This window comes from Eptesicus fuscus, chromosome 6, assembly GCF_027574615.1.
Source record: "Eptesicus fuscus isolate TK198812 chromosome 6, DD_ASM_mEF_20220401, whole genome shotgun sequence".
Lineage (NCBI taxonomy): Eukaryota > Metazoa > Chordata > Mammalia > Chiroptera > Vespertilionidae > Eptesicus > Eptesicus fuscus.
Genome location: NC_072478.1, coordinates 23,695,055 through 23,712,630, shown reverse-complemented (window position 1 = coordinate 23,712,630; position 17,576 = coordinate 23,695,055). Strand labels below are relative to the sequence as shown.

Here is a 17,576-nt window from a genome sequence, read left to right as displayed (position 1 = left end):
GTGGGGGGAGTACCCCTCCACTGCATGCAGACAAGGGTGTTTATAGGGAGGCCCAGGACGGTGCGGGGAGGGGACAATGCCTCAGAGAATCTCTGCTAAAGTCCTGGTGTTGGTGGGTAGAGGAGGTGGAATGATGCAGGGACGGGGCAGAGGAATATTGAGGAGAACGAATAGTACATGACCAGGTCCAGGGAAGGGTGGGAGCTGGGGAAGATGATAAGTGGCCACAAAACTCTTTGGGTCCCCCCGAAAGCAGCCCTGGAACAGTGGGAGGGAGGGACTTGAAAGGAAGATGTGTGTGTGTGTGTGTGTGTGTGTGTGTGTGAAAAGGCGCACTTTGCCATGTTCAGCTGGACTCACCATTGTTCAGCCAGCCATCATTGAGAGAAGGCAAAGTAACTAGGGGCTAATGGAGGGGTCCAGAGGGAGAGGTCCAAGAATTTTTTGTGGGGGAGGAGACAGTGAAGCTCTGAGCATGGAGGAGGGGGCGCCGTGGGACTGGAATGGAGATGATGGGGAAGAGAGAAGGAGCGCTTGAATGTTGCAGGAGAGGGAAGGAGCGCTTGAATGTTGGGTGTAGGTCAAGCATGTCAAACTCAAAGGCTAACGTGGGCCAACTAAACAAGGTTTAAGTTTCTGTGGGCTGCAAAAAAGCAAAAGCTTCAATTTTCATAGAAACGTAGGTTTATTTCGATAGAGACATGCTGAATACAAAGGGCTGAAATAAATGAGTAATCGTTAACATAAAATAATATTTTAATAAAAATTAATTTTTTCTTGAGCCTTAACTTACCAGACACTGAATAACTGCACAAATTAATAAGCGTAATGCAAATAAACCTATTTTTCTTGTTCTCTGAAAGTGAAATATTTCCTGTTGCACACACCAAACAAGTCAGTACAAGACTAATGACATGGCAATTGGCTGCTAAAATATTCGCTGCTAGTATTAGTGGAGAGAAATGGTGCACCTGTGCGGTAAGGTGTGTAAGGGAAATTAATGCAACGTGATTATAGTAATCAGCCATTAGCGAACGTTGTGGTTCGTTATTAATAATGATGTATAACAGGATATTGTAAAAGTTGTTACAAAATTTTAATTAAAACATTTCTTGCATACCATTTTATTGGCTGGGCCACAAAAATATTCCTTGTGGGCTGCATGCGGCCTGCGGGCCGCCAGTTTGACATGCTTGTAGAGGGTGACTCCCACCTAAAACTGCTTTTGCAAACTAGTGGACTGAGGGAATGGGGCCACAACCCCGGGTGTGCCCCAAGTGCCACATGCCTCAAAAAGTGAGGCCCAGCCCTAGCCAGTTTGGCTCAGTGGATAAAGCATTGGCCTGCGGACTAAAGGGTCCTGGGTTCAATTCGTCAAGGGCACATGCCAGGGTTGCAGGCTCTATCCCCAGTAGGGGACATGCAGGAGGCAGCACATCAATGATTCTCTCTCATCATTTTTTTTTTTGGCGGGTGCCAGGACCAACGATTACCAGCTGCCCAAGTGCCAAAAAATTATGCTTCCGAAATCTCTTGATGTTGATTCCGCACGTAGAGCAATAAGGCTGCTCTATGTGTACCACTCACCACAGAAGCCCTTTTTTTCTCTCTCTCATCATTGATGTTTCTCTCTCCCTCTCCAAAAAAAAAAAAAGGGAGGCCCAGTGGAGGGAGCACTGCTCCTGGATCTGAGAGCCAGCATGGAGGCGGGCCCATCGCAACTGAACTCTGCCCCTCCTCACGCCGCCTCACACAGCCTGGCCGGGAGGGGGCGGGGCCAGCCTCAGGGGCGTGCCCAAGCCGTCGGCGTCAGACACGCCCCCACCGCTTCCCGGACTGGGGCACCGCCTCAGAAAGCGTGGCCCTTTGCGCTGGGCGGGGCCGGGGCGAGTGTGCACGGCCGAGCACTGCCCCTGACACTCCTACCCGCGCTCCTCTGGCCTCCGCACTCGCACTGCTCATTAGCGGGACCTTTCCGCGGCGAGCTGGGGGCGGGACTCAGTTAGGGGCGTGGCCGAGGCCCGAGCACCGCCCCCTGACGCACGCTCCCGCCGCCGCCGCGCCGGGGCCACCGACCACCTCACAAAGCGGCGACCGTTCGCGCGAGGCGGAGTGGGGCGGGGCGGGGCCGGGGCGGGGCCGACCCCTTCCCGCTGCGAGTGTGGTCCTCCGCGTGCTCCCTCCCCGCGCCCAGGGCCGCCGGCAGGGGGCGCTGCGCCACGGGGCCGGGCCGTCGGCGGTGGCAGCGAGGCGGCGCGTGGCCCGCAGGCGGCGCTGCCCGGCTCGGCCTCGGCCTCGGCCTGCGCGGCGGCGGCGGCAGCGGCGGCAGTAGCGGCGGCGGCCTGGGCCCGGGAGCGGCGGCGGCAGTGGGGCCTGGAGCCGGATCTAAGATGGCAGCAGCGGCGGCGACGGCGGGGCCGGGCGCGGGCATTATGGTGACGGCGGGCGCCGGCGTCGTGGGGCCCTGCGCGACTGTGTCGGTGTTCTCCGGCACCCGCCTCCTCACCATTGGCGACGCGAACGGCGAGATCCAGCGGCACGCGGAGCATCAGGCGCTGCGCCTCGAGGTGCGCGCCGGCCCGGAGTCGGCAGGCATCGCCCTCTTCAGCCGTGAGTGCGGGGTCCCGGGTCCGGGCAGACGGCCGGGCGGCGCGTGGCGACTGCGCACGAGGCGGGTCGGGCGGGGGCCCGGGGCGGGAGGGACGCGGCGGCGGTGGTGGGTGAGGGGCTTGGCGGCCCGAGGGTTGGGGGCCCCGAGCCGTGGGGGCCTGGTGTGGGGTGCGTGGGGCCGAGCCGAGGGAGCGCGCGGTGTGGGGCCCCGATTAAGGGGTGTGGAGGGACTGTATCGAGGAGCCGAGGCAGAAAAGAGGGCGTGCGTGGCGGTCAGAGGTGAGGTGCCCAGTGTACGGAGGGAAGCGGGAAATGGGGGAGTGAGGGCCCTGAGATTGGGAGGGGGTGGGCAGGAAGTGGGGGGGCCGAGAGTGGAAGGTGAATTCGGATGACGCCAGGAGTGTGGGGGCTGGGTGGGAGAGAAGGGGGCTTGAGGGGGGGAGTCTCGCGGTCGGGTGTGGCCGCCTGGAAGGGGGAGAGGTGTGTGGGCAGCTTCTGGCCGTCTCAGGGACCCCCCTGGACTGCTAAGGACAGTTGGAAAGTGGTGCCCAGTCTGGGGCGGCTCAGGGGAGCGGGTCCACCCATCTGGAGGGCGTGGTATTGGGACCCCCCCACCCCCCCCCAGTGGGAAACTTGTCGATCAGGGCAGGAGGAGAGGGTGGTGCGAGCACCTGGGTGTGCTCGGTGATAACGAAGGGATAGGCCCCCGTCCTGATGCCGGGCTGAAGAGGTAACAGTTTCCTCCTGTGCCGTGGTCCTCTGATCTTCCTTCCAGGGGATGTGAGAAGCTGGGTGCTTTTTCAGAAGCTAGTTTCAAAACTGACATTTTAGGGGGTAGGGGGAATCACAAATGTGTTTGCCAAGGACCCCTAGTCTTTGTAGTTCATCCTTTTCCTTTTGTTACTCTTTCTTATCTGTTCTCTCCCATTCTTGATTCCTCCTTCAAATTTTGCTATTATGTTTCATTCAGCTTTGTCTCAGGGTTCCTTACACAGAAGCTCTGGGGGAGCCACTCAGGAGGCTCTTACTGGCTTTAGCGTGTGTGGATTTTTTGCCACTTTGGGTATAGGGTGTGAAGAGCAGTTGATTCACACAGGTTTCTCCCTGTGCCTTGACTTAGAAAACCCAAACCCAGGGAGCTGTGCCTATTTCCCAAGTGTCCACCCCTCTTTGCTGGGGCAGAGCTAGATCTTGGACCAGATGAGAAGGGAGAAAGGTGTCCCAGGTGGACATCAGAACTCAGGACAGACACTTAAGATCCATCTTAAGCTGAATAGGATCCCCCAGATCATAAATAAGGGCATTCATTCTGCAAGTATTATTGGGGAACAGAGTAAAGTAGGGTAGAGTTTTTCAAACTAGGGTCCCAAGGCTGACCCACAAGGGAGTTAGGTCCAGGAGAGTTGGTTTTCTTTTGTAAATAAACTTCTTTTGATTTTAAAACAATTTGAGGTTGATAGGATTATTAGGAAGATAGTACAGACAGTTCCCATATGCTCCATACCCAGTTTCCCCTATTAGCATCTTTGTTCAGGAGAGTTTTTACTTTGTGTTTTTGCTGATAATCTTGAATTGTATGAGCTATGAAGATAGCACTTCTCTTTTTGAGGTAATTCATAACTGAAGTATTATTTGTAAAGAGGAGAAAGTTCATGTTTTTCTAACAGATCCTTAGTCTGGGATGATACAGTCTCACGAGTCTGAAAGTTGCCCCCGCCTCGCACCCCGTTTATGTTCACGTAACAGAGTGTGGGGTTGAGAGCAGGGCTTCTGGAGTCAGCTGAACCTGCTTGCGTTAGTTTCCCAGGGCTGCCATAACAAACGCGGTGACCTAAAACAACAGGAATGTATTTTCATACAGTTCCTAGCCCAAAGTCTGAAATCAAAGTGTTGGTAGAGCCACATTCCCTCCGGAGGCTCCTTTCTTGCCTCTTCTAGCTTCCATGGCTCCAGGTATTGCTTGGCATACAGCAACACAACTCTGATCTGTGCCCCCGTCTTCACACCCCTTCTGCCCTGTCTCTTCCCTTCACTTATCTTTGGATTTAGGGCCCACCCTAAATCCAGGATGATCTTATCTCAAGATCCTTAATTACATCTGCACAGATCATTTTTACAAATGGTGAAGTCATCTTCATAGGCTCGGGGGTTAGGGCTTGGACATAGTTTTTCTTTTTTTGTCCACGGTGTGGGCTAGACTGATGCCCTACCGTAGCTGTATGCCTGTGCCTCAGTTTCTTCATTGGTAGAATGGGGGTGATGATAGGACTGTGGCACAGCATGTTTCCTTATAAATGGACACTCGGAGGTGCTACCTAAAACTCCTCCAGTAACTGGCTGGCGATGGCCTCTTAGTCTGAGTGAGGCAGCATTGGTTCCTGAGCAGGCCTGGAGAGTGGGTGCACAGGGCAGGATTGCTGTGAAGGGTACTGGGGAGTGCCAAGTCCCAGGGCTGGGGTGTGGGCTGCACACTGCTCCTGGATCTGAGAGCAGGCCTGCTGGGTATGGAGTGCTGACTGACAGTCCCCTGGAAAAAGTCAGAGATGGTCTAGCCACTGAGGAAATGTGCAGGCATGTGGCAGCTGGGTGGGCGGTAGGGAGTGTGGGGTTGGGACTTGGGGGAACCAGGCTGCTGGGAGCTTTAGGCCTTCTCTTGGGATGAATTTCCTTCTCTGGCCTCAGCATTTTCCCACCTGGGTTCTTCTGGGATCTAAATGCTTCTTTGGCCAGGTGAGAAAGCATCAGAAGCCCAGTTTTGCGTGGACATCAGAACTCAGGAAGACACTTGTCCCTCATGAGGTGGAGTCTTTCGAGCTGCTTCTGTTTCTAGATCACCCCTAGGATTTGAATTTGTGTTTGGGTTGAGACAGGGTTGGCCTGAATACCTGCGCGAATTTCCCAGTTCCTCCATGTGGGACTGGGGCCAGGGGATCTTTGGATGCAGATGAGGGTTCTGAATGTGGAGTTGGACTGGTATGGTCTTATACTAGCCATTTCACTTCCCTGAGCCTGTTTCTTTACCTGTAGCAATACTCACCTGCACACAGCCTCAGTTTCCTCATCCACATTGGGAATGCTGCTACTTAGAACCCCGGGAATGTGTGTGAAGTGGACCATGGGGGTGTGGAGCAGGGTGTCTGGCATTAAATAGTCACTATTTCTATAGATATAAGTGACTGTGATGTTATTTGTTAGAGTAGTAAAGGACTGGCTTTTCTGGGAGGGATCCCCTTATATTGCAGGCTGCCCAGCTATCTTGTATTTCCTGCAGATGGAAGAGGAACACCTGGGCTGCAACCTCTGCCTGAGGTGGCAGGTCTGGGAGCTGGGTAAGGGTAGCAGGACATACAGCCCTATTGCTTTCTTTCTTTCTTTTTTCTTTTTAAATTTGATTTTAGAGAGAGAGAGAGGAAGGGAGAAAGAGAGAGAAACATCGACTTGTTCCACCCACCCATGCATTCATTGGTTGACGATTGTATTTGCCCTGACTGGGAATTGAACGCACAATCTTGGTGTATTGGGACAACACTCTAACCAACTGAGCTACTCAGCTAGGGCCAGCCCTGTTTCCTTTTTTTAAAAAATCCTCACCTGAGGATATGTTTTTTCCTTGATTCTAGAGAGAGAGAGGAAGGGAGAGAGAGACAGAGACAGAGAGAGGAAACCATCGATGTGAGAGAGAAACATGGATTGGTTGTGTTACCCACATGCCCCGATCGGGATCAAACCTGCAACCTAGGTATGTGCCCTTATGGAATTGAACCTGTGACCCTTCAGTGCATGGGATGACACTCTAACCACGGAGCTACACAGGCCAGTACCCTCTGTGTGGGAACGATGACAGCTGCAATAGGCCTTGTCCCAGTCACCCTTCCTTCTTGCCAATTGAAGTAGCTTTTCCCCACCCCTTCTTGCCACTTGAAGTCACCCTGTATCCATAGCATTGACTAAATGGCAGCTACCAAAAACCAGGCCATTTCCCTGGGGAGAGGTACAGCTTTCCTGGGCTTGAGGAACCTTTGGCACAGCATCTGGAGTACTTGGAGCAAGCTGCCCTCCCCTTTGAAGGATGCAGCTCCTTGAGGAAGACCATCATGGGGTGGCCAGGGCAGAGAGCAGAACAGACTCTTAGTTCCTCAGTCCCACGGCAGACTTTCTGGAGATGACTGTGTCACTTTTTTTTTCTTGGTCAGCACAAGTTACTTTGGTTGGCTCTCTGGATTGTCCCCAACCCTTTGGCTAGGAAGAAATATATAGCAGGACTGGCTCATACAGGGCTAAATTTCAGTTTGTGGGGACATGCCAGGATATGGAAACCCCAGAGAAAAACCCTCTGTGCAAACAGGTGAAGAATGGCCTGCTGCCACAGAATCTGAAACCCTTGTGATTTCCTTCAGTCATTCTCCTGGTAACCGCCCCCCTCCTCCCCCCACCCCCCCGACATCTGTGGGAGGGGGTGAGGGCACAGAAGAGTTTTTCATATGTGCCTAGCCTTTAGAATATTCAGTGACATGTTGGGGTGACAATCAAGAAAGTAATACTGGAAGGGCATTCATATTTCACTGGTGCCTGCATGTTCCTCTTGGCTGCTGTTCTTCATTGAGCATTTATTGTGTACCAACACTGCATAAACCTGTGTTGACATACTCAATTGCTTGACCTTGGGAGTAGCTGGGGAAAGGATAATGGTATAAATTAGGGCCTGTGGGCAAACTGTTGCCTATGGGCCAGCTTGGGCCTGCAGCCTATTTTTTATTTTTATTTATTTATTTATTTATTTATTTTATTGATTTCAGAGTGGAAGGGAGAGGGAGAGAAAGAGATAGAAACATCAATGATGAGAGAGAATCATTGATCAGCTGCCTCCTGCCTGGCTCCTACTGGGATTGAACAGGCAACCCGGGCATGTGCCCTTGACCAGAATCAAACCCGGGACCCTTCAGTCCGCAGGCCGACACTCTACCCACTGAGCTAAACCAGCTAGGGCTAGCCTATTTTTATATAGTCAAAGCTAAGGGAGGTTTATACATTTTTGAAGGTTTGGATTTTTAAAGACAATCCAAAGAAGAATATTCAACCAAGACCATTGTGTCATGCAAAACCTAAAATACTTATTTGCTGGCCTTTGACAGTAAAAGCTTGTGGACCCCTGGGATAAATTAATGAAGCAGGCAGGAGGAGGGGGCACTGTGGGAACTTGGCCTCAGTCATGGATGCCAGATCTGCCATAGTTTTAAAAGAAACGGAAAAGCCTTTCATCGTGTTTGTTTTGATTATGAAGTGTCCTGATTGCCCGGGCCAGATAGAGTACACTTCCTGGACTGTGTGGGCCAGTTGGCCTGACAGGTGTGACTCTTGCTGTGTGTTACCACTGGTCCTTAAGACAGTTTTGTTCGGGCAAGGACACCCTTCCCATTGTATTGGTGGAAAACAGGTGGAAAGGCTTGATCAGGTGGCATGGCTGGCAGGCAGCAGAGCTGGGTTTAGAGTTCAGGGCTATTGTGTCTGCTGTCTTAATGCAAAGTGGTTAAGTGAAAAATGGTGATCAGGATTCATTTTGTCTGTTCATAACACATACCCAAAGCATTAGTGGCTTAAACGAGATGACATTTTATTTCTCATGCTTTTTATGCTAAAGTCTGGAGATTGGCAGACCAGGACTGGTGTGAAGCCTCTACTTGAGGAACTCTTCAGACCCAGGTCCTTCCTGGAGTGAGGTCTTGTCATCGTGATCAACTTGGTGGCTGAAGTTCAGCCATTACAACATGGTTTCCAGGCAGCAGGACAAAGAAGACACAAAGGATGCCAAGGGTCCATCCAGGTGTCTGTTAAGGGAGGTTCCCAAAAGCTGGTTGAGGGGGTTTCTGCATTCATCTCATTGGCTAGAATATAGTCACATGGCCACCATTAGCACAAGGAAGGCTGGGAAATGTAGTCTTTAGTACAAATGGTCATGCACTTAGCTAATTTCAGGGTTTTTTTTTCTGTAGGGGAAAGGGAGAACAGACACTGAACAAGACACTGAGAGACAGATGCCTTGGCCACAGTGCGTCCGTAGGATGTGGATATAGCCAGATTGCTGGGAAGGACATGGAGAGGTGCTCAAGTGGATGGGGGGTGGGACAGCAGCCTGTCGTGGAGCAAAGGGGTCTCTGAGGAAGTGGGGAGCTAACGGAGAGGTAACAAAGTTGGGTCCAAGTCATGTTTGACAAGTGATGTCCTTTTCCTGTATGTGGTCAAGAGTTGTCCACCATTTTTCCAGAGGATTAACATGATACAAATGGTATTTCTGAAGATTACTCTGCTAATAGGTTATGGTGTAGATCAGTGGTCAGCAAACTCATTAGTCAACAGAGCCAAATATCAACAGTACAACAATTGAAATTTCTTTTGAGAGCCAAAAACCGACTTCTGCACATGGGCCACGAAGTTTCAATCGCACTGTATGTGCGCGCCCGCACGTGGTATTTTGTGGAAGAGCCACACTCAAGGGGCCAAAGAGCCACATGTGGCTTGCAAGCCGCAGTTTGCCGACCACTGGTGTAGATGGAGCAGGGAGAGAGAAGCCTGTGGAAGCTTCCAGACCAGAGAACGTAACAGGAATGTAACTGAATAATTTCACCTTAGCCCATCCCAGAAGCATTCAGGGGTTCAGGAGTTGTGGTAATGAACAAAAGGTGAATTTGAATTCTGCTCAGGGCATTGGGGACACGATAGCAAAGGTCATGACCCTTGGTCAGGGGTTGTGAGCGATCTGCCTGAAGGGTTTGCTTGGCCACAGGGTTAAAATAAAAGTAGACATCCAACATTTTAAAAATTGGGTGATTTCACATAAAAATCTGACTTAGTACTTCTGAAAAATCAGAAAGCCTGGCAATCCCAGGCCTACTGGCCCTGAGACCAGGTAGAGAACAGTGCCACCTTCAGAAGGGGCTATGCCACCCCAGTTAGCCAGAGACATCTTTTTGCCTGCTGCCACCCTAACACAGGCCTCACGCCAGTAGTCATCTATCCTTTCACTTGCAGTGGTTTGTTTCTTAAAATAGAGAAGCATTTGTCTGAACCCAGGTCTCCATCTGGTGTGGGATAACATCTCTTTCCCTTAGCCTGCAATCTCCTTTGGCCCCCAGACCCTTCCTTTAGGTGGCTGAGTTGAATCCCTGTACAGGTAAGGGCTGTTACACCCAGTCCTAACCTGGCCTGGCTTTTAGTCCCAGGCCCCTCCCACTGCCCACCCCGCAGCCTCTCCCCTTCCTCATCTGCAACCTGTTTAGTCCACAGCCCTCCCTGGCAATTTGGAAATCCAGAACTTCTGGAAACCTAACCTGCCATTCATTTGACAGCAAAATTAATCAGACCTGAACTCTGCCACCTGGGTTCTTTATTATCTCTACATATCCAATTTAGTGTGACTAATCCTATGTTTCCTTGTAAAATATGCTTGGTTATAGGTGTTGCCCATACTCTGCTCGGGACAATCTACATTATCTGTACATGCTACCTTTATAAAACTGAAGAGTTTGTACAGGTGTACCTCATTTTATTGCACGTTGCTTTATTGTGTTTTACAGGTCTTGCGTGTGTTTTTTTGTTTGTTTTGTTTTGTTTTTACAAATTGAAGGCAAGACCTTCCACCAGAAAAAAGATTATGACTTTCTTTATTGTGATACTCACTTTATTACAGTGGTCTGGAACCAAACCTGCAATATCTCTGAAGTCTGTCTACATGGGCCTGCGTGTTTCAGGCAAGGGGCTGAGGGCCCAGCATCATACCCTCTTTGGGGTTGTTGGGGTCTGTATGTGAGATCACAGGAGAAAAGGGGGCTGCAGTGTGTGTTACCTGGCAAGCAAGCAAGCATGCATTACATTTAGAGGTCTGGACGTGGTAGTCATGCAGGGCCTTTTAACAGGAGGAATGTGGCATGAACTCATGTTGATTCTCAGGTGCCAGACTTTGGACCAGGTCAGATTTAACAGAATGGGGGAGGATCAGGTACCCTTGTTGGTGCTAGTGTGTTTTCTTTCCCCGGGAGTTTGCTTTGTGTCTGGGATCTGCCTGCTACCCAGGGAGGTGGTGAGTTTAAGTTTGTCAGGACATCTGTCAAGATGCCCATCCCAGAGAGGGCGGGATGGAGGGTCATACCAGGTGGACAGTGGAGGCCACTCAGAGCTAGGGCTCTTAACCTGAAGTCTATGGACGGCTCGTGTGGTCCCACAATTCCCTGAAATTTTTGCATAAGGGTACAAGGACAAGAGTCAGTAGCTGTGACTCAGATGAGCCTCTTTGATTGTAGAAAAGGTGTGACAGTGGCACCTCTCTGGAAGGAACACATATAAAATGCTTCATTTTGTGTGCATATGGTAAACCATGGCCTTGGTGTTACTATTGGTTTTATGTGCATTTGGTCAGGGGGAGAGTCTCCCCTGATTATGATCTTCCTCAGAGGGATCTGTGATCAGAGAAAGGCTGACAGCAACTGGAGGACAGTACCAGAGTGGGAGGTGAAGTGGATGCTCCTGGCTTGTAAGGGATGGTGGTAGTCAATGGGAGAGGCGGGGGCAGGGGGCCCTGTGTCTGCTGGGTCTGGGGGAGTGGGGAGCAGCTTTGAACAGGCAGGATGGAGAGGTTAGCAGTATTGGCTGCTGCCCAGGGTTAGACTTAGAGCCTTGGGGAGGTCACCAGATTTCTGACCTGGATGACAGCTCCCTTGGAGGGCTGGGGTTGGGAAGGGGACCCAGCTAGTTGGCAGGTTTAGGGGGGCGGGGCTGAACGAGAAGTGGGAGAGTTGAACCTCACCCAGGATGGTAGGGCCCACCCACAGTTCTTTGAAAATGGGGAGACTCCTTCAACCAGAAACGTGTATGGAGAGTAGACTTGCTGTCTTTTTATTGCAGTAGTTACCATTCATCTAACTTTAAACAGCAAATTTTTACTGAGCATTTGCTGTGTGCCAATTACAGTTTTAGGAGCTGGGGATACAGTGACACCTACAGTAAACACATGGCCCCACAACTTTGGGTCTGGGGTGTTGTGTGACAGGCACTAAGTCAGCAATCACCTCCAATGTGCTAGTGCTCCTAATGGTCTGTGCCTGGGAGAAAATAACTGGAGCTGATGCTCAACAACGTTGGAGGAGGGGGTGGGGGGTTTGGTCAAGGAGGGGGTGGGGGGCTAGGGGGACCTGCTCAGGCTGGAACATTGAAGCCATCAGAGAAGAGCAGGTGGAGGCTGGGCCAAGTCTTGACCCACACTTGACCATCTTACCCACACTGCCCTCTCTGTACCTCAGTTTCCTCTGCTGTAAAATGGATCTTGATAGCATCCACCTTGAAGGTTTGTTGTGAGTTGTGAGCTAACAGAAGTAAAAATAGTGCCTGCTTCCTTTTACCTAAATGTCTTCTGATGTCTCTTGGCTGTTTTTATCTCAAAGCATTAATCTATGTTTCTTTGAGAAAAGAAATTCATGAAGATGTATCAGTAAATTCTCAGCAACTCAAAGATTGCCAAAAAAAAAAAAAAAAAAAATCATGCCTGCTCCCCTGTGGTGGGAAGACCTCTAAGAGTGAGCTTGTGACCCTAGCTGGTTTGGCTCAGTGGATAGAGCGTCGGCCTGCGGACTGAAGGTCCCAGGGTTTGATTCCAGTCAAGGGCACATGCCCGGGTTGCGGGCTCGATCCCCAGTGGGGGGTGTGCAGGAGGCAGCCAATCAATGATTCTCTCTCATCATTGATGTTTCTATCTCTCTCCCCTCTCCCTTCATCTCTGAAATCAATAAAAATATATATTAAAAAAAAATAAGAGTGAGCTTGTGGGTCCTGCATGGCTAAGTGCAGCCAGCAGCCAGTGTGGTTGGAGCAGGGTATGCATGGGGAAGGGTGGGCCCCAGCAAAGGGGCGTGGTGTTTATTTCAAAAGGGTTGGGGAGGGAAGTGACCTCTGTGGCTATGTCTGGGTTAGCCCAGTTCTGTTCCCTGTCCTTTCCAAGTAGGGCGATCCTTAGTTGAGGCTCAGCCTCCTATATCTCAGCTTCCTTGTTGGAAGGGAGGCCTCACTTGAGCTGGTGGCAGGTGGCCTTGGCGAGGCGAGGGTGGATGTCTGTGCCTGGGCTGTAGACACAGTCCTGCTGCACAAGTCAGACACGATCCCCACTCCCAGCATACTCCTAGTCTTGGGAAGCAGAGAAAAGGCAGAGGAGGAATCCCATCTCCCACTGTATAGAAAGTGGTCAAGGGCCCAGTGTGAAGAGAATGGTAGCTAAGGAGCTATGTGTGGGGGTAAGAGGCCACAGGCCAGAGAGAATTGAGGTGGGAAGGAGAGAACCCAGGGACGGGGTGGGGGGGGCCGGGCAGTAGCTCTGCTGGGGTATCAGCCTGCTCTGAGGGCAGCTGGGGTGTGCAGTGTCTGGATCAGTCTTGCTGCTGCTCTCCTGGGCCCCTGTCTTGCCCCTGTTTTGCATTTCCTGGGTGGAATATTCTCCCTTCCCCTCCTGGACTGCAGCAGCCCTCTCTGGGTCAGAAGCTGCTGAAGGTTATGATTAGCATAGGCTAGGGAGCCTAACCTTGATGTGATCTTGTGACCCTGGCTAAGTGACCCTTGTCATCACTGCAGTTTCCTTTCTGGAAAACGGTAGTTTCAAAGGTTGGTGTCAACCCAGCACATAGCAGATGAATAACACGTATAATCCTATATAATAAAAGCGTAATATGCAAATAGACCGAACGGCTGAGCTACTGGTTGGCGGGAGGCAGGCCAGCCAAGGCGGGTGCCAGCGGGCAGAGGGAGGGGACGGTGGCGGGGCGATGGAGGGTGGGGCCGGCTGCTTGCTGGCCGGGGCTGTCCCCTGATTTGCTTGTCCCCCAATCTGCTCACTGGTCACCTCCCTCAGAGAGAGGCCAGACTGCGGCTTAGGCCCACTCCTAGTATATATATTATATATACTAGGGCCTCAGTGCACAAATTTGTGCACCTTGAAAGGAACTGTGGGCTGTGAGACTGCGGTGGGCACAGGGGCAGGTCTTGGCCCATCCTCCGTGCCCCGGCCCAGCCCCTCCCGCTGTGGCCCCCGTTCCCCTGTCTGCCGGCAGCCCCTGCTCCTGCCACCGCCACTCCCACGCACTGACTGCACCGGCTCTGCTCGCACCCACTGATGGTGTGGAGCAATTGGGGCTGGGCCGGCGCCCAAGTGGCGGCTGCTGCCCCAATTGTCCCTCAGGAGCAGGGGGAGGTAGAGAAGCCCTTAGGGGCGATGGGGGCTGGCAGCCGCCTCTTGCACCTGCTGACGGCACCAAGCTATCAGGGCTGGTGCCGGGTGCAGGCAGTGGTGCAAGCAGTGGCTCTGGCATCAGCAGTGGGTGCGAGCGGGACTGTGGTGCACGGGAGCAAAGAATTTTCAGAAACCACCAGAGGCTCACCCCGATGACAGCGACTGGTGCCCCTCCTTGGCCTGGTGCCCCCACTCACCTGCTCCACCATTCCACTGCGGCCAACGCCCGCCATATTCTGAGCGCACCCCCCTGGTGGTCAGTGCACATCATAGCGATCGGTTGTTTGGTTGTTCTGCCCTTCTGTCTGTTTCCATATTAGGGTTTTATATATATAGATATATCTCTTCAGCCTGCTCTGTGGGCTGGAAGAGATGATGTGTCACAAGTGTGGGGGTGATCATGAAACCCCTGACATTTAGAGCTGGGTGGGACACAGAGGTGGCCTTGGAGATCCTGCCTGAGCCCCCTGTTAGGGTTGACTCAGGAGGGAGCGCCTTCCTTTGTGTGATCACCCTCCTATTGTCTCACTTTGAAGACTTGTTTGGGAAGCTTCAGGATTCAGACCTCAGGAATAGTGCATGGACCTCTTCACATCTGCCCAGGAAAACCATGGCACCTGCCCTGACTCTTGTTTTGCTGCCCAGATCTGACTTTCTGGTTAGGAGTCTGGAGTCCCTGACTTCCCCCACCCCCACTCCCTTTGTTCCCTGAAAAAAAGTTATATGAAGGAAATTGAGACCAGGTTCCACCCAGGCCTGCAGGAGTTGGACATGGAGACTCCATGGCCCTTGTGTGTCTGTCTCATCTTGTGGTTATTCTTTTGATTACTTATTTAAAAATTGTTTAATCAACACACAGATGCCCAGGCATTAGGTGTTCAACAATTGTGTTCACCCACATAACTGCCCCTCAAAACCAGACCTAGAATTTATCCCTCAGCCTCTGGGTAGGTTTTGTTTGGTCAGGTGGGTCTGTCCCCTGCTGCCAGGCAGAACATTGGAAAACTGGTCCAGACTGGTTGAAGGGAGGGGGGCTCTGTCTCCTCCCCACCCCCACTCCTTACACAGAGAAGGGAGAACCTCCTTTTATTCCCTGTTTTTGTTTGTCTCTCAAGCAATTCATCACCCACAACTTTGGCAAGAGTGGATCTGAGCTGTTTTTCTTTTAGATTGTTGGTGGATTTGCTCCCCACTAATTGTGTTCCTGTGGCCGGGGTTTGTTTTTTGCTGGAATTGTTACACATGTCAGAAGAGAATGGTTTTATGGATAGAAACCTGCCTGACAACCAGGACGGATGGGATTCTGAGCAAGGAAAGAACCCTGGCAGTTCAGCTTCTTCATGAAAAGGGGATACACTTGTGACCCCCTGCAGGGGGCCTGGGAATCAATAATCAAAGATGGATTGGGGGACCTCTTGCAGATACAAGGGGCACATTCCAAAGAACTTGCCACGTTCTTCCTTGAGCTGGAGTTAAGGCAAAGGCAGCTTAGAGTTTCCAGACTTCTCTTTTGTGTCCTGGGGGCCCCTCTGCAGAGCCTGGCTCTGACTGCCTTCATCCCCCACCCCCTGGGCCCTGCTTATGGACACTTCCAGGCCTTATCATGGCTAATGTTTACTGAGTCCGAGCATGTGCCAGCAGCCCTATGTCAGGCACTTTATGTTCATTGACTTGTCTAACCATGGAACAACCCCAAAGGATGCTGTCTGCTGTGCACTGTTGGCACAAGGGTGCTTGGCAGAGGCGTGAGTTGGGTGAGACCAGCTCATTCTCTTCCCCACACCAGGCATGCCCCTTGGGGAGCCACAGTAGCCACAGCTCTTATCCCTGTTTTGTAAACAGGAAGCTGAGGCACTGTGTGGTGGATGGTAGAGTCTGGATGCCAACCCAGGTGGACTCGGTGACCTCCATCAGCCCTGCTGCTTCTTGGGCGCTGATGAGGAGTCCAGGCTGTACCAGGAGATTCAGCTAGCACCTGGCATGGAGGAGACACCCACCTGCTCCTTCTTGTCATTGTCTTTTGTTAGGGCAGTGGCACCTTGAACTCTTCTGGAGTTCAAAGCCAATTTTTCCTCGTTCCTGCCTAGGTTTTTTTTTGTTAATCCCCACCCGAGGATATTTTTTCATTGCTTTTCAGAGGGGAAGGGAGAGAAACATTGATGTGAGAGAGACATATCAAATGGTTGACTACTGGTTGCCTCCTGTACACACCCTGAACGGGGATGGGGAGTGAATCTGCAACCCAGGTATGTGCCCTGAGACTCTCTGTTGCACAGACCGATGCTCTAACCACTGCTCAGCACTAGCAGGGCCATTCCTGGCTAGTTGCTGAGTCCCTTATGGTGTCTCCTATAGCCTGCAACACATCTGGAGTTACATCTGGTAAAGCGGGCGGGTGGGTGGTGGCCTTCCTAATGCAAACATCCTGTGCAGTGGGTCTAGTCGGACCTCTGGAGCCCCAGGGGGCTGACAGAGGCCTTTCCACCAGCAATGTAGCCCCAGAACATCCTGATTCACCTCTGGGGCGATGGTCAAACCTTTCTTTCAAAATGGGTCTTGGAGAGGGACTCCAGACGGTCAGCCCTGGGCTGCAGTTTCCTCCAACATGCATTCCCTATGAGGCAGCCCCTGCCCGTCCACCAGCCTTTCCAGAGCCACACTGGCCTGCATGTTGAGGCCCCTTAGCTGGCCAAGGGCAGCCCTCTTTCCTAGGAGCCACATTCATGATCCTCAGACCTGTCACTGGCTCCACTTCCTGCACTGTCCCAGACAGCGGCCAGTACCAACGTCCCAGAGGGCCAGTCTCCCTGCACAGCCCCAGGGATCGTGACACACCTCATGTAAACCTGGCTTTCCAGGCTTCCCTAAGGGTCTCCTCTGCCAAGGGCTTGTTTGCCTTGGTCCTTAGCACTGCCTACTCAGTTCCTGCTGTGTGTTGCAGGTGGTGGGGTCCCTTGCTGATCCCTCACAGCCATAGGAGGAAGGCTCTACTGCCTCCCTTTAGTGATGGTTCAGGGGGATGGCCCCTGCCAGCCATGGTCAACTAGCCAGGCCTGGCTATGTCTGGGCCCAGAGCCCATGTCCTTCCCAGTAATACCCTGACCCCGGCCCTTTATAGCCTCCTGAGCCCAAATCTCCTAGGGATATGGTTTGGCTATCTCTCACAATCTACTGGATCCCCAGGCTGAGCCGCTCCCAGCATGTCATCTATGTCTCAGTTTCCTCACTTAAAGATGAGCTAAATGTGCCCTGGAAGGTGGTTGGGAGCACTAACTGATGCACTGTCTGGCACTAGGTGTGTGCCTGGTATTGTATAACTCACAGTTTCAAAGTCATGGTTGGAGAAAAGAGGCCAAGTGAAGGAAGCAAGAGGGCCTGGGGTTGCCTGTTTGGTTCCTTGCTCACCCCCCTCCCCTTCCTTCATAATTATCTGCTAAGCCCCTGTGCTTTCAGGGCCCTGCCTAGGAACTGGCGCACATCTGCTGTCCCTTTTGTAGCTCACAAAGCCCGTCTGGGGCTGATTAGCATGGATGGGAAGATATTTGCATGTAATAGCTCCTGCCCAATCGGTGCCCTAGGATTCTTTTCAGAAAAGCCAGGCCCTTTCTTTGTCTGGTCCTCCTTTGCTTGGGGTTGCCCTTCTGCACATCTAGCAATTAGACTCCTCTTGGGGCCTGTTCAGATCAGGCCTGCAGAGCCTGAA

The 17,576-nt window shown here is 52.1% G+C and overlaps 1 protein-coding gene and 1 non-coding gene across 3 annotated transcripts in view; one reads left to right on the top strand and one right to left on the bottom strand.

The window, feature by feature from the left end:
- Positions 1-1,469: 1,469 nt before the first annotated feature.
- LOC114228497 (U11 spliceosomal RNA) lies at positions 1,470-1,603 on the bottom strand. Its single transcript, XR_003614649.1, has one exon. It is a non-coding gene; the product is annotated as a U11 spliceosomal RNA (small nuclear RNA).
- A 659-nt stretch (positions 1,604-2,262) lies between these two features.
- The window catches only part of CARM1 (coactivator associated arginine methyltransferase 1), a 48,224-nt gene continuing 32,910 nt past the window's right edge, over positions 2,263-17,576 (top strand). The window contains exon 1 of one of the 2 annotated variants that reach the window (XM_054717430.1): positions 2,263-2,610. In XM_054717430.1, coding sequence (XP_054573405.1) covers positions 2,391-2,610 — 220 coding nt within the window. In that variant the 5' untranslated portion in view covers positions 2,263-2,390. The remainder of the gene's footprint in view (positions 2,611-17,576) is intronic. The other variant, XM_054717429.1, reaches the window with a different exon arrangement.